Raw genomic sequence first — 25243 nt, 5'->3', positions numbered from 1 at the left:
TATTTTTAATTTTAATTTTTTTCTCATATATAAATAAAGAATCCTAAGAGAGAAAAACTAAAATTAAAATTTTTAATTTTTTGTTGTAGAAGGAGAGTGATGCAAGAGCTTCTTAGAAGGAATGATGTATAAGATTTTCTTTTTAATTTTAGACAAGGACTTTGTTTGTTTGTGTCCCCTTGGATTTGTCATTATTGTTATTTCTAACAAAAACTAATAAATTATTAGTGGTGGGATATATTGTCCTGAATAATTGTAATTAAGTAGTAAAACTGTTTGTGGTGTGAGCATGTAAATTAATCTCTTTGGTACGAATTTATTTGTAGTTTTAACGTATTATCGTCCTACGCAGAATGAAGTAATTGTGGTGGGATATCTCCCTATTATGCCATTTCTTGTAAAAAAAAAATAGATACCATGATTGTAGGAGAATTAAAAAAATAGAGTTTCTAGTTCCCGTTCGGATGATTTTCTATTTCTAATTTTAAAATTATTAAAAACTAAACCTAATTTCAGTTTTGAGTGTTGAGTTTCAATTTTAGTTTTAAAATTTTAGTTGTTGTAAATTCATCACCGTGGCTACTTCGTGAAATCCATCTCGGCCGTCCTCAACTCATCTTCCTTCAAGAAGTCCCAGCAGCCTTCGTTAACATCAAGTCTACCAGCCCTTTCGCCATCCCCTGATGTCCCTCCCCTGGCCATTCGACACCCTTAGTCTGACAATCGAAGCAACCACCTGCATTTTCGGCGTCGAGTAGAACTGCCTCATCGTCGACGTGCAGGTCCACAACTCCCTCGTCCACTCCAAGGCCAACCACGATCTCCTTGCCGCCTTCGAGACTGGCGGTGCCGAGCTCGTCTACGAGATTCGTCTCCTCAATGCCTTGTAGCGTGTCATCTCCCCACGCTTCCTTGTCCAGAATCCTTGCAACGAGAAGGCCACACAAGAGCTTGCACATCCCATGAAGGATTTCTCGAGCCAACGCATGGATATGATGGAACCAGGAGGGAGATATGATGGAACCAGGAGGTGTTGCACATGTTCTGGTGGTGAGACTAAGGATTGGGGAGGTGATGGAGGCGAGTTCAATGGTGGTGGTGTTAGTCTTTGCGGTGGAGAAGAGAGAGATTTTATCGATCTCCACAGTGGAGGAGAGACGAACAACAGAGTGAAAAAAAAAAAAAAAAAAGAGCAGTTGAGTGAGGATTAGAATAAACTAACAACTAAAACCCACAAACCTAGTTTTATTATTTTTGAAATAAGTTGAAATCTTTTTTGGAAAAAAATAAAATTAACTCACAACCATTTTAGTCTAATCCTTTCAATTTTCAAATTGTATTTTAAAATCGAAAATTAGAAACTCACGTCTACTTCAAACGGTACCTTAAATAGCCTTTGAATTGACCAAGTACTCGACGTTCTGCAACTCCACGGCAACAAGAGTCACAAGACCAAAACCAAAAACCCTTTTTCCTTCACAGTGGTGCTGGTGGGCTCAACAGGACACACACTGAATGGCCTCTCACCACCATCACCACCACCACACCCCTCCTCCTCCCACCACCACTCACAACAGCTGCAGCTGCCACAACCCTTCTTCTTACACCTGTTGCATACCCCCTCCACCCCACCACCCTTCTTACACCTGTTGCACACCCTCACCACCCCAACACCACCACCTTCTACAAGTCATTGCATCACTCCTCTCTCAACCCCAACCACACCCTATTCCCATTCCCATTCCCTCCCAACAACACTACACCCACCAAAATCTCAACCTTCCCACTCAAAACCATCACCCTCAACGCCAACCTCATTCCACCATGTCCTCCCTCCTCCACCGCATCGAAACCCTCGAATCCTCTCTCAACCACTACACCCACCACTCCCTCCGCCACGCCGCTGCGCGCCTCATCCAAACCCATTTTCGCTCCCTCCTCGCTCGCAGATCAAGAACCCTATCCCAACTCAAACACCTTGCTTCCATCAAATCCACATTCAACGCTCTCAAGTCCTCATTTTCCAGCCATACCCATGTCGATTTCGCAGCCATTTCTCTTAAAGCCATGAACTTGCTCCTCGAGCTCGATTCCATTCAGGTAATCTCATCATTGGGCATTTCGAAAAACATTTTTAGGATTTTATTCTTTTTTTTAACTTAAAAAGTTTTAATTTTAATTCTAGGGTTGTGATCCAATGATTGTGGATGGGAAAAGGTCGATTAGCAGAGATTTGGTTCAGTTTTTGGACTCAGTTGAAGAGGTTGCTTTGAAAAAACATGTACTTTATGTTAAAGCAGCAAAGCCTGTGAGGTCTGGTGGTAAGAAAGTCCAAAAGCACAGAAATTCAGATGATGATGAGAGGAGGAAGCTGTTGCAGAATTTGAGAGGTAGGGTTGAGAAGCTTAGTAAATTGTGTAAGGTTTCTGCTAATGATGAAGAAGATTCTGAGTCTGAGGAGGGCATTCATGATAATGGGGTAACCAATGTTTTGATTGGTGGAAGGAATGAGGTGCCCCAAAACAAAAATGGGGTGTTCCTTCCTAGGCAAGGAGCTCAACCTGGAGTGAAGAAGAGTGTGAGGTTTGCTAAGAATAGGAATATTTGTGAGGTTTATAGTGGGGATGTGGCATGTTCAGATGGTAGCTGTTCATCTAGTGATGAGCTAGGAGATGTTTTGGAGAATGTGAGTGGTGCAGTTGAAGATGACAGTGTGGGTTCTTCTCAGGGTGCTGAGGATGACGAGGAAGTGCTGGTGGTGGAGAGTGGAGGATCGCCGCGTAGCAGTGATGATGGGGAGAGGAACACTAGAAGGGTTCTTGTTAATGATGGCAGAAATGTGGTGAAAGAGCAGCTTCAAGCACACCGAGAGAAGCTTCTGTTCTCTGCTCCTTTGCCACTTAAAATGGAAAACAGAAGTGGTTCAAGGAACAGTAAAGGGGTGAAAATTTTGACGTGAATGGCCATGCCATGACATGAATCATGTAAGACTGAGTTTCTGTTAGATTTGTATTGTTTAATTGTAATCTAGGAGTATTTTTTTTATTGGACTTCAGATTGGTAGAGCTCATTCGTGTGTCTAAACTGGTCGTTGGTTCAGTAATGGGCTTGTAATCTTCAAACTACTGTTGTTTACTACTTTCGGGGTATCAGCCCTTCCGCAACATTTTTTGAAGCAATTTTCATTCACTTGTTTTCTCAATGTTGGTAGTAGTGACATGTTGCTTTCCAGGTGATTGACCCTAAACAGTGAAACAATAGGCTTACAAATATAAATACTACAGAAGTTGATGGAAGCATAGAAAAACATTGAGCCTTGGTGCCTATATGATGTAGTAGGGATGAAGCAACAGACACTTGCGTTTGGGACACTAACACTTCAAAGAACAATTTTCTTGCTTCAGATGAGAAGCATGATCAAATCTTTCTAAATTTCCCTACACAGTACACACAGTACCATTTTAGGTACAATGAAAATAAAAGGATGATTGTGGCCACGAAAGAGAAATGAGTTAGAAGGCACAGATTTTATAGTTATATGACTAGTAAGTTATTGGGATTTTTAACACGTGTATGGTGTCACCTTATGTGATAGAAATTCCATGCTGCTGTGTTACTCAACTATGATTTGCGGCACACTAGTCAAATACTTGTGTAATTTGTTCTCTAATGAGAATATCTCATGAAAAACACCACCAAATGTGCACACCGTTGAGAGAAACATAATAATAAAAAACCAGGGGCTGGATTTGTGTACACGTACTCTTTCTATGGTTTGGGGAGAAAGTTAGTGAGCTAATATAACCAGTACAATATTTTGATACACCAAATAAGAAAAGGATAAGCAAACCACGATTTTCCGGACTCGGATGATTTAATTGTAGGTTTTTAACAGTAGGCCGGAAAATTGCCAAAATGTGGTTAATGTCTAACTGAAGATAATTGAACAATGATTTTATCATGGACCAAACCAATTTGCTTGACTCATGAAATATTTTGATTCGTATGCTTGAGTCTTTATTCATTCTCTGTATTGTATGCTTGAATTGAATGCCAACGACAGTGAGCTAATGTAAAGAAATAAAAAGAAAGTGAAATGAAAGATTAAATGTATTGAGATGGTAGGAATGTCTTGCGGGTGAAAGAATCCCATCAGAGAGAAACGGTTCTTGTGACCTATAACATTCATTCTTGAATTGAATGCTTGAATCTTTATTCATTCTTTGTATTTTATGCTTGAATTGAAAATTGAATGCCAACGACAGTGAGCTAATGTAAAGAAATAAAAAGAAAATGAAATGAAAGATTAAATGTATTGAGATGGTAGGAATGTCTTGCGGGTGAAAGGATCATCAGAGAGAAACGGTTCTTGTGACCTATAACATTCTTCTTATCGTATTGTCTTGCGGGTGAAAAACTGAGGTAGTGAAAGAAAACTAAAGAAATGGGAAGAAACAGTGATTAAGTGACGATTAACGAATATGACTATATCTGCTAGCTTTGAAGATACACTGATATATATCATGCTAGCTTTGAAGATACACTGATATATATCGTATCTCTGGCTCCAAACGCAAGTTTTCCCTTATTCGTTGTGCTCGATTCTGGAGGATAGATAGATGTTCGCCTTTTTTTAAACCATTGATTTATCCAATAATCAAGTTAAATTCGAAAGGTATTTTGGATGATCAATTAAATCTCTTTATCGTAAAAAAATATAGATTATTATTCCAAAACTACCACTTCTCAGCAACGGCTTTCATCAATCTACGCAAAGTAACCATGTCTAAGTACAAATAACAGACGCAGGATTGTATCTAAATTCATTAAAATGAAATGTTATAGCAGATTAATGATTCATGACGCACTTGAACACAAAAGGAACCAAAATCAGTATCATCGTAATGGAGTATCCCTTTCAATATTCATTGGATAAGGTTTTGAACTAAAGATTCATTGTCCGTTCTTTCAACCATTCCCTGCATACCAGGAATCAGCCCATCCCAATGCAAAAACCGATACGCTAAGTAACCACGATGGAAGAACATGCATGGTAGACAATGAACAATTCACATGAAATACACTTTTTGGCACCACCATTTTTGTAAAAATCAGAGCAACCATTACTGACAACACCCCATTCTCTCGGAATACCTCCATTACCCATTGTTCTTGGTTTGGTCTCCTACAACACCCACTGACACATCATAACCCCTAACCTCACAGAACTCCACCTCCCTTACACATTCTGACCACGTCACTCACCTCCATTCCTCTCCAACCTCTACTTCGGCCATTGATTCCTCAACCTCTCCAACAATGTCTTCAACTTCCCTTTCATGAGGTTTTAGACTCTACCACCATTTGTCTCAACATATATTTAATTATTGAGAATTTCAGATACCGGGAAGTTCCAATTAAAACCGGTATTTTTTAATGTGACAAATTTATCCCACATTTCTTGAAAATACAAAAGGATGAGCTTACAAAAATCAGAGAAGCTGCTAACAATGTAGGAAAAGAACGAGATTGCAATGCTATGCACAAATAACATATGAACCCTCATATTCTTTTTCAGTAGTTGTAGAGTTCTCGCTGAGAATAGACTATACAGGGTCTGCTATTTTTCTCTTCTATTTTTCTAGGGACAAAACAAATGGTCTGAAAAACATAACCACAGGAATAATTCCAAACAAGAACTACACCAGTCTCCACCTAAAAGAAACATCAGGCTAACCTACATACATAACATATCCATTGGCCGTGAAACAAATGATTACATGCTTTAATTCATTCAACTCGAATGGAACATGTAAATCTTCAAGAATGTAATTGCTTGTTCAATGTAAAAGACAAAACCAGAATAATCTATCATAACAACAGCACAAACACATCAAATTGTCATAGTGAAGGATAACATCATCATCATCATCATATAAAAAATTAAATAAAAATGTCAAATTTACAGGTCGTCCAACTAAATACTCTCATATCATCCTAACAACTAAAAACCGGTTTTACATTTATTATTATGGAGTGCCACTCAATTTAAATATATAAAAAAAAACATAAATTTGTCCTAAAAAAATGAGGGATGGGAATCAAATAGCGAAATTCTGATCTTCTCAGAGCAAGTGGAGACCTCAACAGAGTCATACTGAGAACCTGCAGTAATAGCATGTATCAAATTGGCATTAATGAATAGAAAGCGATGAAGCGATGATGAAGAGGCATAAACCCTAAACCCTGAGATTATCGTGATTAGAAGGGGACTTGTTGGAGTTCCATGACGCTGCGGAGCGGAGAATCGTAGAGGGAGTAGACGACGGCCTGTCGTTTAACGACGGCGAGCTGTGACTTGCCGTGGGCGAAGGCGGTGGAAATTTGAGACGGGTCGGAGAGAGTGGCGTTGTGGCGAAACGAATCGATGGTGCGTCGTTTGGTGTACTCCCTGATATTGTAATCGGGGAACTCGCGCGCGGCGCGGAGGAGGGATCGGAAGAGGGAGAGGACTTGGGCAGCGGAAGGAGTAGCGGAGGATGACGCAGCTGCACTCATGGCTCCCTCCAGGTACAGAACAGAATACAGCGTCAGAGAAGAAATGTGAATTGAGGGAAGATCAAGAAAAATCATGTCTATGTATGTAGACGTATTGGGTCCAAGATTCTTGGCCCAAATGAATCCCAACTGAAAATATACTACTACTTTACTTTCTCCATTTATTTTAGATCATAAGGACTTGTTTTTGTGCGGTGATAAGATATGTATAATATCATAAGAATATCATAGAATAAGAATATGATAAGTTTTAACTCTATATGATATTTGGTGTGTATCAGATTACAAAGCAATTCATGATTATAATAAATAAATACTTTTTAATATATAAGTTACATAACAATTGAAATTTGCACTGCTATTAAATAATTTTTTATAACATAAATTATATTTTAAATTTATGATAAATAATATTGTGATATATTATTATTTTTAATTATTGATAATTTTTTAAAAAAATATTCAAATTTAAGTTAGAACCAAAAATGTAAAAATGATAAATTGAAAGAAATAAGAAATTAAGTTAAATTATTAAGTCGATATATATATTTGAAATTATTTTTTACATTTAATTATAAATGTCAAATTATCACTCAATTGATATCAAAACTTAAAATTATAAGAGAATATACCAAATATATTTTGTGATAATTAAATTCACCACTTCATCATAAAAAGAGAGTATTCAAAAAAGAGAGTATTCAAATGAGAATAGATGAATGTGAAGAAGAGTAAGGAGATGAGGTGTCTAAGGAAGCAAATATTTTTTGTATAGAAAATCTTCCTATTTAAAAAATAAAATTTTATTTTTATAAAAATTATAATATGGTGTGTGTGAAAAACTTAAAGCCTTTTTAAAATGATTTCACCAAAATAATTTTAAAATCAAGTTTGAAAAACTATTATCTGAAATTGTAAATGGGAGGGGTATAAATGAAAGATGTTATAACATATATAAGAACACTTGTTTATATATTAATTCATTCAATCTAAATTATGTCCAAATATTCAAATGAGTTCTTCCACAACAATTAGTTCATACCCCAAAGAGATTCAAGTGTACAACTTATTTTTAAGTTTGTTTTATGAAAAAATAAGTTTCTTAATTTTTTAGAGATTTTCTTTCAATATATCTAACTTAGTTTCTCATTCAAAAAATATTAATAAAAATATCTGAATCATTATCTGAATTCCCCTTTTACCCAATTTGGTAGATGATAAGGTAGCCTGCAGATGAAATCATGTTAATGTCATTGATTTCACACATTTCATTTACTCAAATTTTGTCACTTGCCTTTGCTAATGAACTAACACTAGTGGTAGATTCTAAATTGAGATCTTAGATAATTTTTTGATGGATCTTACCGTGCCCGTAGGATTGTGATTGAAGACCTGTCAAGATCTTTATTATTTTTTCCTTTAGTGATATATCTCATCTTAAGATTTTAGATAATTTTTAGTAGGTCCTACATACATCTCACTTTTTAATATTTAAAAAATTTCTTTCTCTTTTTTTCTTTTTCTTCTTCTCCTTCAATGTCTTCCCCCAACATTCACACTTCATTTTTCTTTTTATTTTCCCCCACGTTCACGCTTCCTTCCTTTTCTTTTTCTTGTGCTCTCTGTCTCCTAACCTTTCTTCCTTTTTTTTTTTTTTTTATTCTTTTTCTTCCTTGCCACTCCCCCTCCCATCCACCTTCTTCCTTCTCCTTCCTCCCTCTTCCTCCCCTCCACTTCACACTGCATCCCCCTCCCCTTTCGCGGCCCTCCATCGCAATTGTTCATGGCCACCTCCAAGTAAGTTCATTTTTTTTTTATTTTTCTTCTTCTCTTATTTTTTTTCTTCAATGACCTTCTTTTCTTGATTTTTGATTTTTTGTTTTCAATATTTTTTTGTTTTCTTTTTTAGGTATGCCAGAGATCTTTATGATTCTTATAAAAGAACTCATTTTTCACCTTGGAGATCTCTAACCCCCTTTATTGGAAGATCCACACAAGATCAGATTTTGAGTTCATAATCCTTACTTAAGATCTAACACTAAAGTTACTCTAAATACTCTCATCACTTGGAATTGAAAGTTGTATCGTCCCTATTTTTTTATGATATATCCTCATAACTCCAACTCAGTCTAAGATATGTTTTGTTTGTTTTAAAAGTAAATAAATATGTGAATTGACAAAAAATGATTTAATAAAAGATATTTTTTATTTACTTTACGTATATATGAGAGAAAATTTCATTTAATTATATTTTTCTTCCAATATACTCGTACTTGTCTATAAGGCTATAACTACAATTTCAGTTAGGTGACAAAACTGTTAGCATGTATTTGCCCATTTTATCTCATGCGATGGATATGGCCAACCAATTTGTTCCTTTCTAGACATACTATATGTCTATTTGCCGGTGCCATTAGCCTATAATAAGTTGATGTTGTGTTGTAGTAGCGCTATAATCTGTTTGCCACGAAGAAACGTTTTTTTTTAATATACTCTATTAGACTATTACCACTTAAAATTTATTTAGAATTATAAAAATTGTGAATTTTATTTTTATTTAGTGTCTTTTTTATACATAAATTATAAGAGTCTGTTTGATATGCTAGAAACTTGAAAGAAGGACCGGAGAGGATAAAAAGACAACAAAATCATCATTCTTTCTCTATTTGGTTACTTTTTTTTACAAAAACTCTATTTGGTTACTTAATAAAAGAAACACTTAAAAATAAGTGAGATCCACATGTTGAGTATTTCATACAAAAATGGAAGAAAGGGAGAGAGAAAGGTGATCTTATTCTTATACAGTTATACACAAATTAAACATATTTATGCCATTTTAGATATATTTTTAATTTTCATTCCTTTTATTTTTTCATCAAACAACTTACAAAATTATTTCATTTTTTTATCTCTTTTTTTCCTTCTATGTTTCATTTATTTCCTTTTACTTTTATAGTCTTTAATAGATTTTAAATAATAAAAAATGTACTATAATAAATACATAAATGTATTAAAAAGTGTGTTAATCGTCTTTTATGTTACCAGCAATGCAATTTTCTTCCATGATAAGTTCTACAGAGTGGGGAAATTAGACCTATGAGACAATCTGTTTAACAATCAATCCTTTGTCAACTTAAAAAGAATAATCAATCCTTTGTCTTTTTATTTGCTTGAAATGGCTGAAGTAGAAGAACAGAAATCTTAAAACATATACTTTGAGCCAACTATTATTGAGAATTACCCATTCAATTAAATTCAACTTTCATTAATCACCTTACAGGCTGGCTCCTCCATGTTTTACTAACAACATGCAGATTCACGTACAGTACAATTATAATTACAGCTTGCAACAGTTTGATCGAACCATAATTATTCCCCATTTCTAGTTGGTGTATGGATGACATTGATTCAAATTTAATCTGAAAACTCATACATTTGAAATAAGATTTTTTTTGTCTACTGTTTCTCAACATACTTAGTGGCTAAGAGAAACTGAAAAAATAGAGAAAGAAATCTTATTTTCAGTATACTTCTTGATTCTGCTGTGAGAAAGTAGACAGAAAAATATTTGTAACTTTAATTTTCTTTCAATGTTGTATTTATATGGATTGAGTATCTATAATAAAGGGAATATAATTTTTGTAATTTCTTTTGTCTTCACATTTTTGTATATATTTATGCCTTTCAATTTCATTCTTATTTCTTACTCTTTTTTTTCAATTGTAATAATATGTATATTAATTAAAAGATAGAATGAAAAAAAGATACAAAATAAAACTAATACAAAAAAGTAAAGGCACATGCTAAGGAATCAAATCATGCTTCAAATTTCGTCCCAGGTTCCACTAACTTATTTAGTAATTGCTCTCACTCTTCTTTATTCTCACACCACTCACATTTTTTTCCTCCACCCCTCCTTGTTTACACTCTTTTATCATAGTCTTCTTTTCTCTCTCCCTTTTTCATTCCTTGCCTTCCTTTTCTCTTTGTTGTATGCCTACATGATAAATCCTGTTGTCTATCATATCCAAATAAAAACTTAAGCCTACTTGATTTGTGTAATTGCTATTTTAGTTTCACTCCTATATTTCAGATTTTTTAAATTGAAAATGTTCCTCTCAGTTTAATTATGCCTTTGATTGTGCCTTTGAACTTTCACTTTCTTAAAACTTTTTTTTCTTTCTTTAATTGTGCCTTTGATTCATCTCACGAATTCCTCATACCTCCTTTTAATTACCTCCATTTTATTTGCACCTTTACACCCTTCTTGATGAGAAATTTCTTTCCTACTATCTCATTCCCTTCATCTTCCCTCTGATTATTGAATTGGCCTATTAGTTGTATAGTTGTTTGTAGCCAACTCATTCTCAATATAATTTGCAAACTTGAACATGTTTTGTATGTCACCTATATGTAAGAAATCATTTTACCCCTTATTGTTTTATATTTTTCAACCTGCCTTTTCTATAACATTTGATGTTGCATGAACATGAATAGAAAAATCAAAATTTTTGGTTCATTTTTTAATGTTGCAAGAATCAATTTTGTTTATCTTTTTGAATGATTAACACATGTAATTTTTGTTTATCGTGGTTCCATGTAGTTTCAGATTCTTTGTTTAGCTTTTAGATGTAAGTTTTGTTTACACTGTATGATACAATTTTCTTTAATTTTTTGTGTTTACCTTTTATTTCTTTTCTAACATTTTATTTCAGGTTTATCACAACTCCATTTCTTCAAAAGGATTCTTTAAGCCACTCATTAACAATCAAAATTTGAAATTAGATCTTGAATTACCTTTGATTTTAAGAAATTCACTTCTTTTTTTTTTTATCTTAATTCTCTCTTTTTCCCTTTTCTCCTTCATCTTAAATCAGTTATTTTCATATCAAGAAATATTAGTTTCATTGAGGAGGGTAAATTATCCTCCACTTTGGATGGTCAAGTAAAGGTAAAAAAACACCCACTATTTTATAATATATATTTTCAATTTTCTTTCTTTTTAACTTATTTTTTTTATTTCCATTTTATATAATTCTTTCAAATCTTATTCTTCTCTTCAATCTAGTACAAAACTCCTTATTAATCTTGTTATTGACGTAATTAAGTAGTTCATACCTAGAATATAGGTCGTTTTTAAATTACTACCTATTATTCTTTTTTTTTTCAACCAAGTACTTGAAAAAAATTCAATTTCATTTAACTAACTAATATTACTCACCTTCCGTTAAGTAATGACGTGACAGAGTGTCACACCATCACGCATTGTCCCAAATACTTCACTGCCACATCATCACCTTCAATGTCAGTATTTGGGCGTGATGACATGACAGTTCATTTGTCACATTATCACCTAACAGAAGGGAATTAATGATAGGTAGTAAGTTGAAACATAAAAATTTATCAATAGTTATTTGACAAAAATGATTTTTTAGGTAGTAATTTGAAAATGATTTATTTTCCTGGTATGAAAAACTTAATTAAGTCATTTAAAAAAATAATTTTTTAGTTAACAAATGATAAGAAGGATTTTTATCAAAATAAATAATTTAATTTCAGATAAAATGATAAATGATAAATTTTATTATTTTATTGAAAATAAAAATAAAAATGGTAATCATAAATTTAAGTCATGTTTAAAAGCAAATCTTACAAGTTAATAAGAAAAAATCGTTTCTCATAAACTATTATTTGATCAAATATTTATAAATTTTTCCAAAAACTAAAAATTAATTAAAATAGCTTGATGAACATATATATAATTTACTTTTATATAAACTTAAGAAACTTTATCCTATTTATTTTTTTAAGATAATTCCTCATTCAAAATAAGAAATACATTAAATTAATAAGATATTTTTTATTGGTAGGAATAAAAAAAAATTCTTTGAAATTTATAATAATTCACCTATCAATTTATCATGTTTAGTTATTTGAACTAGATTAATAAGATAATATTAAAGGTGAAATTAAAGAGTTAAGATCCATATATTTAATATCTAGACAAAGCTAGAAAAGAACCAACAAAATCAAATAGTGAGATATATAGTTTGGGTCTAGAGGATAGTGAAGGAAGAATAAGGAAAGGTATAACATGTTACATATGTGCATTGATCATACACCAAAAAACACCAATTATATATGATTTAAATAAATTTTTCATATCTGAAAAATATGTTATTTTTAAATTACTACCTAAAAATTCATTTTTATCTCGATGGTTCCATGTAGTTTCAGACTAGGTTTCTTAAAATATGAATTTTATATTTTTGTTACTTTTATATGCCCATTTTTGGTGTGTCTATTTCAGGTGTGTTGAATGTATTAATGATTAATCATATATAATTTTCTTTTTTAAATAGCACTTCATATTTTTTTCTTTGATTCAAATAATGAATTTTTATATAATTGTTTTAAATAATTATTTGATTGATTTACATTTAAATTTAAATAGTTGATTATAATTTTAGCTTTTTGTCGCTTCTTTACATAGTCTGGTCTTATAATTTGTTTCATTGAAAGTTGAAAATAATCTTATCATTATGGAATGAAAATAATAGATGTAATGTAAAATTAAATAGAATAAGATAAGAGTGATTTACAATTTCAAAATTTTGTTTCTTTTTAAAAAAAATAATAAAAACACAAAATTTGGCTCAAGAGATAAAAGGTGATTCGATCCTATAACATCCACTTTCTTCTTTCTCATCCCTTCTCTAAAATGTCAAATCTGATTTTGTTACATCATCCCGTCTTCTCTCAATTTATAGGAAACCAAATATTTGAGGGAGAAAATATTAGTGGTTAGTTACTTAAAAAAAGATTAGTGGGTAGTTTTGTGATAATGTTAAGGCAGTCTTGACCGTTACACTGAGAAAGCAATTAACAACGTTGATAATATTTACTTTTTACTATTTATCAAATGTACAATATAACCAAATAACAAGTTAAAAATAATTTAAATGGACTTACGGTATATTCAAGTATTTTTATGAATGAAGAAAATAATTTTTCAAATTATTATGTCTTGCTTGATAATTATCTACTGGGATGCAAAAGTATTACCTCAACAAGTGTATAATCTAAAATCCATCAACAAATCAAGTAAACAGGAAAGAAAAGCATTGGATAAATCAATTCAACTACATTTAAAAAAAAGAGCTTTTTCTTCATTAATTTTTTGTAATTAATTACATAAAGTATAGTAATTATGATGATTATAACAAGAATATATTCTAATTAGGTAAACTTTTAGAAGATAAGTTATCTATTTTTTATAATTATGGAAATTTTTATTTTATTATCACGAATTACATTAATTATAGTAATTATGACAATTATAACAAATATTTTTTTAATTTTTTTTTTAAAAGATGTTTGTATCCTCGAGTTTTTTTTATCACGTATTATGATCACATATTAGAAGATATGTCTGTATTCCCAAGGTTTTTTCTCACAATTTTATTATAAATATCTTAAATTCTATCATGTATTATCTCGATGTTATATCACAGTTATTTTTTTGTCATGATTTCATTGCACGATTTAAATTAGTATTCAAATATCAATCATTAATCAAAATCAAGTTTTAACCTATTTTACCATAAAAAATGGTAAATTTTATTTTTAACATTCCCTATCATTCTAGTTTTTTTTTCATTGTTTCCTTCTAAAATAATCAATTGTTAACATAATATTTTATTTTTCTTATTCAGATTCTATGGAGGGATAAATATAAGTCAAAGACAAGAATTTATCCGCCTTTTCATTCTTTCTCTAAGATAAATTTCTAATTTTTTTCAAACTTCTTTCAATTTTTTTATATATTTGATCTAATATGCATTGACGCATATATTTATTAAAATTGAAACTAAATAATTGATAACGTATTAGAAATTATAAATAATAATAAAATTACTCTTATAAATTATAAAATATGAATTTCAAGCCCACATAAATCAGGAGACACAATAGTGAAATAATAAAATTAATATACAATTCGATACACAATAGATAAATTACAAAAATATATTAATTTTGGTATATGAAAACACAATATTAAAATATAAATGTGGACACATAGACATGATAACGCATGTATTTTTGCTAATATATATCATTCTTGATCTAAGATTTAGTCTCACTTAAATTAGGATGAATAATTATTTTCATTCTTGAATGTGTAAAGCGCTAACAAGTTAGTATCAAGAAGATAAAAATTTAAATTTTAGTCTCTGAAAATAAAAAAAATGCAATAAATTCATTCATATGTTACCGTTAATGAAAAAGCGTGTCACCAAAATGATTACCAACTTGGTCATCTTTGATTGACTCTCTAAAAGTAAGTCATAGGGACGGATTTGTCATGTAAAGTTTTGATTTTTTTTACCTATTGGACTCATTTGTTACCTCTATGTTTTTTTTCCTTGTCTTTTCTTCTTCTCGCACTCTCTAAGGAAGGATGACACCTATTTTCTGATGACAACCACCATAGTTGCGGTGTAGGTGGTTTGCATTTTGGCCGTTGAAGACGAAGGTGCTTCCTTTCATCTTCTTTATCACATCGTCGCTAGGTTTGCATTTTCATGTTTCTTCTTCCTTCTTGTGCTCTCTCTGTTACTATAACCTTTTTTTTCCGATGACGACGCCATAGCCGCAGAGTAGGAGGTTCACATTTTTGTCTTCTTTATTGCACCGACAGGTTTGCATTTATACATTTCTTCACTCATTTTTCTTCGCATTTCTTTATTTCGTCTTCTACATTGCATCTCATTTTTTCTTGGCCCTAGAAGATGAAGTCATTTCCTTTTGTGCATTGTTTGCTCTTTTTTCATTTGGCTTCTTGTTCCTTTTTTTTGAATGATGTTTCATTTGGAGGTTTATATTTGGGTTCTCAAAATTGTATTTATACTTTTTCATTACTGATGTTGTGTATAAACAAGGTTTGTGAAAATACAAATAATGATGTTTGTGTTTACCTATAGGATTTGTGATGAAATCACTCTTATTTTGCACCACAATGGTAAATTGATACAAAATGCAAACGAGGCACTAGAGTATGTTGTTGGTGAATTCTGTGTCTAGGAAGATATTGAAACAAATTTGGTTAATGTATGGACAACCCACGACTTGTGCGAAGCTTGTCGTAACTATGTGAAGTTTGCTTAAGTTTATTATTTTGTGTCTGATAGTGGTTTACAAAGGCTAGAAAATGACTATGATGTGTTATCTCTCTGCAAAATTGGGCTTGCTAATCCAAAAAAAAAAGTGCATGTATACTTAGAACATGTTGAGCCAGAGGGGGGTCTGGTTATTGAAATTGGGCTAGAGATTGAAATAGATGTGTTGCCTCTAAATTGCAATGCAGAGAAAGTGGTTGTTCTTGAGGACTCTACTCAGAATGTTATTGAAGATATGGATGTTGATGGTGCTAACAATGTGGGTAAAGGTGGTCTAGATGGTGAAACTGGAGTTGTTGGAGTTGAAACTCAAGTTGATGTGCAAGATGCTAAAACTAAAGTTGTTGGAGTTGAAACTCAAGTTAATAATGGTGTAGATGATGATGAAGTTAAAGAACATGATAAGGATGCTAACTTTTTTTATCATTCTGAAAGTGACCTAGACTATGTATATGTGCATCCAAAAAATGATGGATAATCAAGTGACACAAGAATATGGTGTGCACATTGATGAAAGAAAGATGTTTAGGGCTATCAAAGAGGCTCGGTCACTGGTTGAGGGAATTATTGAATTGCAATATGCTAAGCTTTGGGACTATTCACATCAGTTAACAAGAAGCAATGAAGGATCAACTATGAAAATTAATTGCATTCACATACCTAGATCTCCTCCACAATTCCACTAAATTTATATATGTTTAGATGCTTGCAATCAAGGATTCAAGGTTGGTTGCAAACCTTTTATTGGTCTTGATGGTTGTTTTTTTGAAAGGCTACTATGGCGGTCATTTGCTTGCAGCAATGGGACAAGATGCAAATAATGTAATTTTTGTGATTGCATATGCAATAGTAAATGCTGAAGATGAAGATAACTAGAAGTGGTTCCTCACATTGTTACATGAAGACCTTAGAGACTACAAACAATATGGCTGGAATTTTATGTTAGACATCCAAAAGGTGCAATTCAATTGTTTTGCTTTGACTAAATTGTGATGCAATGTAGGGTTCAAATATAGAAAGTTGTAAATTTGATTGCATGCATATGTGATAGTTTCTATGTCATGCTAGTCATTAGATATATGTTTATGTTGTGGATATATTTTTCAGTAAGTAGAATCTTTTAAGGATAAAAATGTCAATAAGTTATAAAAGGGATATATTTGTCAGTAAGTAGCATCTTTTAAGGATGAAAATGTCATTAAGTTATAAACAACAAGGATATATTTGTCAGTAAGTAGAATCTTTTATGGATGAAAATGTCAATAAGTTATACACAACAAGGATATATTTGTTAGTAAGTAGAATCTTTTAAGGATGAAAATGTCAATAAGTTATAAACAATATAAATATATTTTTCAGTAAGTATAATCTTTCATGGACAAAAATGTTATTAAGTTATAAAAATCAAGGATATATTTGTTAGTAACTTTTACTAACTGTATTTTTGTCTTATTTATTTATATGCTATGTGTAGGGGTTGTTTCTTGCAATGTAGGAAGTTATGTCAAGTGTTAAACTAGGTATTGTGTTATGCACTTATGGAGGAATTTCTCCAACTAGTGGAAAAACAAAGAGTTAAGAAATCTAGTCTGTCAACTTTGCATGATCTACTATTGAATAAGAATTTAATGTTAGTATGGAAGCTGTCAAAAAGGAAGAATGAAAATGCATGGACTTATTTAGACAAGTGGCCCCGTGAATCATGGACCAAAGCCTACTTTAGTGAAAATTGCAAAGTTGACAGCATAACCGACAAGAATTATGAGTCTTTTAATGCAAAGATTCCAAAGTTAAAAAATAAGTCAATTTTGAGTCTATGTGAGGATATAAGGATCTATATTATGCACAAGATGACAAGTGCTAAATTGAAAATGGCTGCAAGATTAGGACCATTGGTACCTATTGTAATAGTCAAGGCTGAGAAAGGAGAAAGTTCAATCCAACAAGTGGACTGCAAACTGGGTTAGTGATCCTAATGGAACTAGATATGAGGTTTGCCGTTATGAAACAAGACTTGATGTGAATCTACACAACTGGTCATCCACATGTAGGATGTGACAACTTATAGGTATAACACTAAGTTAGTCAAATTTGTCAATTTTTGATATTATGTATTGCATTACTATGTAATTTAATGTGTTTTTTGTTTACTACACAAGTCTGCCTTGTAGGCATGTGATTACTGCCATCAGATACAATAACCATAGACTAGAGGACTACAGTGATGATATGTTGACCATTGGATCTTACAATGCAACCTATGAAAATTACATACACCTTACCAAGAGTTAACAATATTGGGAAAATACATCTTTTGATAGGTTGACACCACTAGATATTAAAAAGAGACCTGATCGACCCAAAAAATATAGAAGAAAGGATCAGAATGAGGGACATGTCAGTAATAGTAGACTAAAAAAAATCCTACAAAGATGTCACCTGTACTAGAAGTGGTCTGAATGGTCATAACAATAGGGAATGCATTAATGGTGGTGTTCCACCAAGACCAAAAAAGTGGAAACCAACTCTTGAAGAAGAGACTAACTCAAATGGAACCACAACAACACCAGTAACATTTTTTAAAATCTGATTAATTATTTTTATTGTTGCTTACAAGTTATTTATGTTAGACGTAACATATTTATAGGATGAGATTAACTGCTCTTAATTTGTCCCACAAGTTGAATAACCTCCAGCTAATTTTGAAAGTACTTCAACTCCTAATTGTAAAAGTGCTCCAGCTCCAACTCTAACTACCACTCGAAGTGCTCCAACTCCTAGTGCTATGAGTGACTTTTAAATATAACTGATTAATTATTGTTAAATTATGTTATGCATAACTAGTCATTATTTATAATGTTTTAGGAAACAAGCTTCACACCTCCACCATTGTCAAGTGTGTTTAGACCACCTCTAGTTAGGCCTTCAACACCAATTCGAATTATATTCTGAGATGTACCATCTCATAGGATGAACCAATTGAATTACATGAGGTTCATACCCACAACAAGACTGTCTCGTCGTCAAGATTCGAAGAAGTGAAATATGAGATATATTTGTCTTTTGTTTATAGTAGATTTTGACTAATTATTATAATTTGGATAAATTTGTATTGATTGATACATTGTTACAATGTTTATTTTTGTACATCGGTAGAATGTTTATTTTGAAATTTTTTTTATTATGACAACATTAAGTAGTGATAAAATCAAGTTGGATTTCATTTTTTGCAAGGATTAAATGATTGTGCATTTTTGTTTGAGTCTCGTGTTTTGGGTGAAGTATTAGAAATTTCATAGTAATAGGCAAATTATGTTTATTAATCAATATTATGCTTATTATTATGTTTGTTATAACTTATGTTTGCTTCTCTATTTTTTAAGTGTTTATTGTAATGTTATGTTTACAAAATAATAAAAAGAGGGGATGAAGATTAACTTATATTTTACCCTTAGATGAAATAAAATTTGGGGTCTAACAAATTAGTTCAATAAAAACTTATTGACATTTTGGTCCAATCTATTCATGTTGATAATCATTTTTGTGACATTTTCGACCCTCTGTGTCACGTATGCTCTCTCATTAATGGGAACGGATGGAAAAAGTTAATAGATGAATGAATTTATTAGCAACACTCTACACACTCAGAAACAAAATCATCATTTATCCTTTATTTTTTTTTTAAATCTTTTTCTAAGATTGTATTATGGAATGTAACTCATGCTATAATACATACATTATTCCCTTATCAAATTCCCATACACAGTTACACTGCACGCTAACACAGAATGAAGAAATTTCAACTAAAATTACCCATCACTTTCCTCATAATACTATCCACATAATTCTTTAAACCAAGCCCATAAACATAGGAAACATTTAAATCTAAATTTAGCTCGTGCTCATGCTCCTCCCTAATCTCAAGGTCAAACAACACCCACCACCTTTCTCTCTCTAAGCCCAACACGGTTTTGATTTGAGTTTTTGATTTCCACATTTTCTTTTTATTAATTAATTTATTTTATTTTTCACAATTATTTTTTGGGGGAAAACGAAATTCTAGATCGGACCAATGAGAACGCTCCGCACAAAGTGAGGGAAAAAAAAAACCAAAAATAAAAACAAAAACAAAAAAAAAGACCCAAAAATTTCTCTCTCTCTCGCTCTCCTTGTTGATCGATCCATGGGAGAGGAACTCGAAGAAGCATAACCCATCACCACCACCCAATCCCTCGCCTCGATTGGATTCGGCTTTGTGGCAACCACACGATTGTTGTTGTTGTCGTTTTGAGATCGGGAGGGAGGAATGAGAATGTGATGGTGTGGGCATGGGGGTTGTCGTTGTCGTTTTGGCGTGGTGGTAGGGTTGTTGCGGCGGTGGGGCTGCGGCGTGAACGACGATGCAGCTTCACTTCTCGCCGAGCATGAGAAGCATCACCATATCAAGCAACAGCAACAACAACAACAATGGCTTTATTGACTTGATGAAGATCAAGGTCGCTGCGCGCCACATTTCCTATCGAACCCTCTTCCACACCATCCTTATCCTCGCTTTTCTTCTTCCCTTTGTATTCATTCTCACCGCCCTCGTCACCCTCGAAGGTGTCAACAACTGCTCCTCCTTCGGTACTTTCTCAAATCTCACCCCCCTTTCGTCAATTCTTACATTGCAATCTTAACATCTTTTGTTTGTTTTATATGCTAGATCTTGATTTGAACATTGTGTGCTTTGTGTTTATGTGATTTAAATAAATAAAAAAAGGAATATTGAGGGGTGAGAGTGTTTTGGATTTTTAGCGCAATAATTGTGTAAGTCTGTCTTGGTGATCCATGTAGTCGACCTCATCTAGTGGGATAAGGAGTTATTTGTTGTTGTTGTTGTTGTTTGTCGCAAGTGATCCGTGTTTAGTATATCGATAGATTTAGGATGGCCACCGATCCTTGTAGTTGATGTCATCTAGTGAGATAAATTAAAATTGCGTTGTTTTGTGTGGTAGTGCAATTTTTGTAAGTGATTTTTGTGGTGAAAGTTTTGTAGCTGCTGGCTAGTGTTAACGTGTCATGCATACTTTTGTTTTAGGATCTGAATTTTGAAGTGTGTCTGGGTGATTTAAGTGTTTTGTTTGGGTGGTTTTTGATTGCTCTTGGCAAGTGTTTTTGAATTCTGTAGGCTGTTGAGTATTGCGTTTGAGGAATGTTTGGGGAAACGTTATGTTTTTGACTGAAAAACTACTAGTGCTATTGTGAATTGTTAGGGGAAACATTATGGGCCAATGTTTGTTGTTTTTAAGGTCCCTGTCTAAGCAATGATTGGTTCTGCTCATTTTGGTATGTTGGTAATGATTGTAGTCTGCTCTATCTGTTTCTTTCTTACTGAAACATCAGCTGTATGTAGCTTGCTTTTTTTTATGATACTTGGATTAGGTTCTGAAAGTTTATTATTTGTGCCTTTTTTATGTCTCACCACGTGCCTTTTATAGACCATTGATTAACTCCTTATTTTGTGCCTCAGATTGTTTAGGTAGGCGGTTGGGACCGAGGCTTCTTGGTAGGGTTGACGATTCAGGGGTAAATAATTTTTATTATCATATCCAGTAAAGTTATGGTTTAAATTATTTTTTGAAATCTGTGTGGTTATGATGACACTGATGGTGTTGCAGAGACTGGTTAGAGATTTTTACAAGATCCTTAACGAAGTGAAGGCTGGGGAAATTCCACCTGATCTAAAGCTGCCGGATTCTTTTGATCAACTGGTTTCTGATATGAAGAACAATCAGTATGATGCAAAAACTTTTGCATTCATGCTAAGGGGAATGGTAAGTTGCTTGTTTCAGTTAACACAAAGTGTTGTCTGTATCTTGGTTAATTAATATTGAGTAAGGAAGAGGTTGTCTCAAACTGAATTCTATTGACATTTTTAAATCTTGTCTTATGGCTATATAACGAAAACACACTAACACAATATTCTGTTCTTGATAACTTATATAATAAAGGCTCAATATTCTGTCTAGAGATATAATGATTCAGTTCATGACTTTTCTAGATTAATATTTATTTCAAATTTATTAGTCTATGGCTTTGGTTTTGTTAATTGGATGTAAGTCCCTGCTACACTTGATTCTGTGTTGTTGTGGTAGCATTGAACTGAGTACTGACGTATTATATGGAATTTTCTCAATATGTAGGATTTGACTATATTTTTGGTTCATCTATAACTAATATTTACAAAGAAAAATCGAAACACAGTTTCATTTTGTCTATGGAGAGACTTGAAAGTGCTTCTGAATTATGTAGGTGCTATGCTTATTTTTATATGTTTAATTTACTTGTTGCATGGAGAAAGGAATATCTTGCTTTTGATGATGTTGCTGCTAACTTCGTTAATTTAACCTTGTAAAGAAATCAGTTGAGAATACTTTACCAAGATTGTTAGGTAGGTTGCTTTTGATATAGATTTATACTGGTTGTTCATCTACCATGAATACTGGTTTGTAATTTTACTTGAATTTAGTATGATGCCACTGTACAGGAAAATAGATAGTCATGGTTGCAAGGTTGATCTGTGAAACTTAGCATAAGTATTTTCATATCTTTAATTCATCTTGCAATAGCTTAGTCACATTGTTTAGCTATACAGTACTGTTCTTGTATTAAAAATTGTGATAAATGGTGATTTTATTGATCTTTGTAAAAATGATGTGCTTCTTGGGCAGATGGAAAAACTTGAGAGAGAAATCAGAGAGTCTAAATTTGCAGAGCTGATGAATAAACACTTCGCAGCAAGTTCTATCCCTAAAGGGATTCATTGTCTGTCTTTACGTCTGACTGATGAATATTCATCAAATGCCCATGCACGCAAACAATTGCCTCCTCCCGAGTTACTTCCTTTACTGTCTGACAACTCTTACCACCATTTTATTCTGTCAACTGATAACATATTGGCTGCTTCAGTAGTTGTTGCTTCAACTGTCCAGTCATCTCTGAAACCTGAGAAGATTGTCTTCCATGTGATCACGGATAAAAAAACATATGCGGGTATGCACTCATGGTTTGCACTGAATCCAGTCACCCCTGCCATAGTTGAAATAAAAAGCATTCACCAATTTGACTGGTTGACTAGAGAGAATGTCCCAGTGCTTGAAGCCGTAGAAAATCAAAATGGGATTAGGAATTACTACCATGGGAATCATATTGCAGGAACCAATCTCAGTGACACCAGTCCACGTAAATTTGCATCTAAATTGCAGGCCAGAAGTCCAAAATACATATCTTTACTCAACCATCTCCGCATATACTTACCAGAGGTGAATTGCATTCAACAATGATCATTCTGTTTTCTTTGTCCATCTCCACATATCTATTGTTGCTTGTTCAAGTAGATCATTGTTAACTTTATATTGCTTTTGCATTGCATTGCTTTCATCAGTATTCTGAACTTACACACCAGTTATAGCTGAGATTGCTAATTTTTTTTATACTAAAAATATTAATGTTAGATAAAATGTTTTAGTTGTCTTTCTCTTTTGAACATAAACTGTGTTCTGTTTGATATATTTGAGCTGATTATGTTTGTCTTATTTGTCAAACAGCTTTTCCCAAACCTTGACAAGGTGGTTTTTTTGGATGATGATGTGGTGATTCAGCGTGACTTGTCTCCACTTTGGGAAATTGATCTGGAAGGAAAAGTTAATGGAGCTGTGGAAACTTGCAGAGGTGAAGATGAGTGGGTAATGTCTAAGCGTTTTAGGAACTACTTCAATTTTTCCCATCCTCTCATTGCAAGAAATTTGGACCCTGATGAGTGTGCATGGGCTTATGGAATGAATATCTTTGATCTGCATGCATGGAGAAGAACTAATATAAGAGAGATATATCATTCTTGGCTGAAAGAGGTAAGTCCACATATACTCGTACTAACATAATTTCAGTTTTTCAAAATTTTAAATTATTCTTTTGATTTTCAATAGTTTGAAGTTCATACAAAATCCACATATTATTATAAATTAATGTTGCTGTGCTGCAACTGATTGAGTGGATTAAACATCTATATGTCAATAACGTGATTACATGACCTTTAGTTTCCTTCTGTTTTTGGTCTTTATATTGAACCCCTCTTTCCTTGTGAAACTGAAAGAGGGGGTTCGTATTGAGAATTCTTGGGCATTTGGTCTTTAATGTTTCTGTTACCAAAATTTTTTTTATTGACAGTTTCACTATGGCAGAATCTGAAGTCAAATCTGACAATGTGGAAGCTTGGAACCCTGCCTCCTGCTTTGATTGCATTTAAAGGACTTGTTCATCCGATTGATCCCTCTTGGCACATGCTTGGATTGGGTTATCAGAATAATACCAATATTGAGAGTGTGAAAAAGGCTGCTGTTATTCACTACAATGGCCAGTCAAAACCTTGGTTGCAAATTGGCTTTGAACATCTTCGGCCATTTTGGACCAAGTATGTCAATTATTCTAATGATTTTTTGAGGAACTGTAACATCCTGGAATCATAGTCTGCCAATGTGGAGCACAATGTTTTGTACAACAGTGAATATGAAAGGGACGAGTAATACAGGTTTCATCTAAATTTTTGCAGCTTGAAATTTTCTTCAAGATGAATTTGACGAGGCAAATATAAAATTGGTTGAGAGGGTAAAGTGATAAAAAAACATTGGATTTCCTTCCATTCCCTACATTTTTGCAGATGATACAGTTACCATTCCTGCATGGCCTTAAAGAATCATTTGAGCCCTTGAGTTGTGAGATAGACACACGTCCTCTATTTTTGGTTTGTGAAAGGATAATATTATTGATCTTCTATGGGATAAATACAGCAAAGATTCCATAGTTGAATATTGGAGAATAAAGTGGATGCTGGAGATAAAAAAGTCAGGTTTGTTTCATCAATCTAGTTGGTGTTGAGAACACAAGTGCTAGAACAGTTAATTTGTGAGGTTCCCCCCTCTAGAGCAGCGTTTTACCCTTCATTAGTTTCTTATTTTTTGTTAGTACCAATTTTTACCTTCATCCACTTTGATTTGATATCATAATGGTGTATTCTAGGAGTAGTTCATTAGATTTGCTTTGTTACGGGTCCATTGAATTGGGGAACTGTTTGTAGGATATATATATTTATTGTTATTCATTATGTACGATTACCAGACATTGGAAATGTGCAGAAAATTCATTTTTCTCTTCTCCATCCTTGCATTGCCGGGTCATAATCGTTCTCCTCATTTTTGTGCTTCGTGCTTTCACAACTTTGATACAGCACAATTTTAGAAGTAAATGCAAGTTACTATTTGGTAACAAAAGTTTGGCAAGAAAATTCAATGCGAATCAATCATATTGGTTAAGAACATTAATGAGAAAAAGGCTTTATACTGCACCTTTTGACTTATGTGAGTAGTTATTAGGGAGAAGGGGTAAATCACTCCAGGTAGAGCTAGTGTAGATTGCTCAGTTGTGTGGGGTTATTAGAAGTCAGTAATAGTGGCTGACTTGTCACATGC

At 32.9% G+C, this 25243-nt stretch overlaps 3 protein-coding genes across 5 annotated transcripts; 2 read left to right on the top strand and 1 right to left on the bottom strand.

Annotated features, from left to right (window-relative positions):
* Positions 1-1054: 1054 nt before the first annotated feature.
* On the top strand, positions 1055-3202 carry LOC100787996 (BAG family molecular chaperone regulator 8, chloroplastic). The gene is made up of 2 exons (XM_003530377.5): positions 1055-2100; positions 2186-3202. Exons 1-2 carry the CDS (start codon positions 1516-1518, stop codon positions 2957-2959), a joined length of 1359 nt encoding a protein of 452 aa, XP_003530425.1. The 5' UTR covers positions 1055-1515; the 3' UTR covers positions 2960-3202.
* Positions 3203-5907: 2705 nt separating this feature from the next.
* LOC100814057 (LYR motif-containing protein 4) lies at positions 5908-6727 on the bottom strand. 2 transcript variants are annotated; one of them, XM_006585702.4, is made up of 2 exons: positions 6239-6727; positions 5908-6165 (listed from the first exon to the last, which is right to left on the bottom strand). In XM_006585702.4, the coding sequence occupies exon 1, from the start codon at positions 6631-6633 to the stop codon at positions 6262-6264; it is 372 nt and encodes a 123-aa protein (XP_006585765.1). In that variant the 5' UTR covers positions 6634-6727; the 3' UTR covers positions 5908-6165; positions 6239-6261. The 2 variants fall into 2 exon arrangements, with proteins under 2 accessions (XP_006585765.1, XP_006585764.1); XM_006585701.4 differs by having other exon boundaries at positions 6246-6727.
* Positions 6728-19662: 12935 nt separating this feature from the next.
* LOC100813514 (probable galacturonosyltransferase 14) lies at positions 19663-24927 on the top strand. Of its 2 annotated transcripts, none has more exons than XM_014779226.3 (6): positions 19663-20363; positions 21250-21305; positions 21398-21553; positions 22451-23041; positions 23327-23629; positions 23946-24927. In XM_014779226.3, the coding sequence occupies exons 1-6, from the start codon at positions 20138-20140 to the stop codon at positions 23964-23966; spliced, it is 1353 nt and encodes a 450-aa protein (XP_014634712.1). In that variant the 5' UTR covers positions 19663-20137; the 3' UTR covers positions 23967-24927. The 2 variants fall into 2 exon arrangements, with proteins under 2 accessions (XP_014634712.1, XP_003531845.1); XM_003531797.5 differs by having other exon boundaries at positions 19664-20363; positions 23960-24927.
* Positions 24928-25243: the final 316 nt, after the last annotated feature.

This window comes from Glycine max, chromosome 8, assembly GCF_000004515.6.
Source record: "Glycine max cultivar Williams 82 chromosome 8, Glycine_max_v4.0, whole genome shotgun sequence".
Taxonomy (NCBI): domain Eukaryota; kingdom Viridiplantae; phylum Streptophyta; class Magnoliopsida; order Fabales; family Fabaceae; genus Glycine; species Glycine max.
Note: the sequence above shows the minus strand (reverse complement) of the source record. Positions and strands in the feature narration are given on the sequence as shown.

Excerpts from the sequence above, each read along its gene's own strand:
- LOC100787996 (XM_003530377.5), top strand. The coding sequence starts at position 1,516 with ATGGCCTCTCACCACCATCACCACCACCACACCCCTCCTCCTCCCACC. Across the intron at positions 2,101-2,185 it reads TCGAGCTCGATTCCATTCAG|GGTTGTGATCCAATGATTGT; the intron begins GTAATCTCATCA and ends TTTTAATTCTAG.
- LOC100814057 (XM_006585702.4), bottom strand. The coding sequence starts at position 6,633 with ATGATTTTTCTTGATCTTCCCTCAATTCACATTTCTTCTCTGACGCTG.
- LOC100813514 (XM_003531797.5), top strand. The coding sequence starts at position 20,138 with ATGCAGCTTCACTTCTCGCCGAGCATGAGAAGCATCACCATATCAAGC. Across the intron at positions 23,042-23,326 it reads TCCGCATATACTTACCAGAG|CTTTTCCCAAACCTTGACAA; the intron begins GTGAATTGCATT and ends TTTGTCAAACAG. Across the intron at positions 23,630-23,959 it reads ATCATTCTTGGCTGAAAGAG|AATCTGAAGTCAAATCTGAC; the intron begins GTAAGTCCACAT and ends TCACTATGGCAG.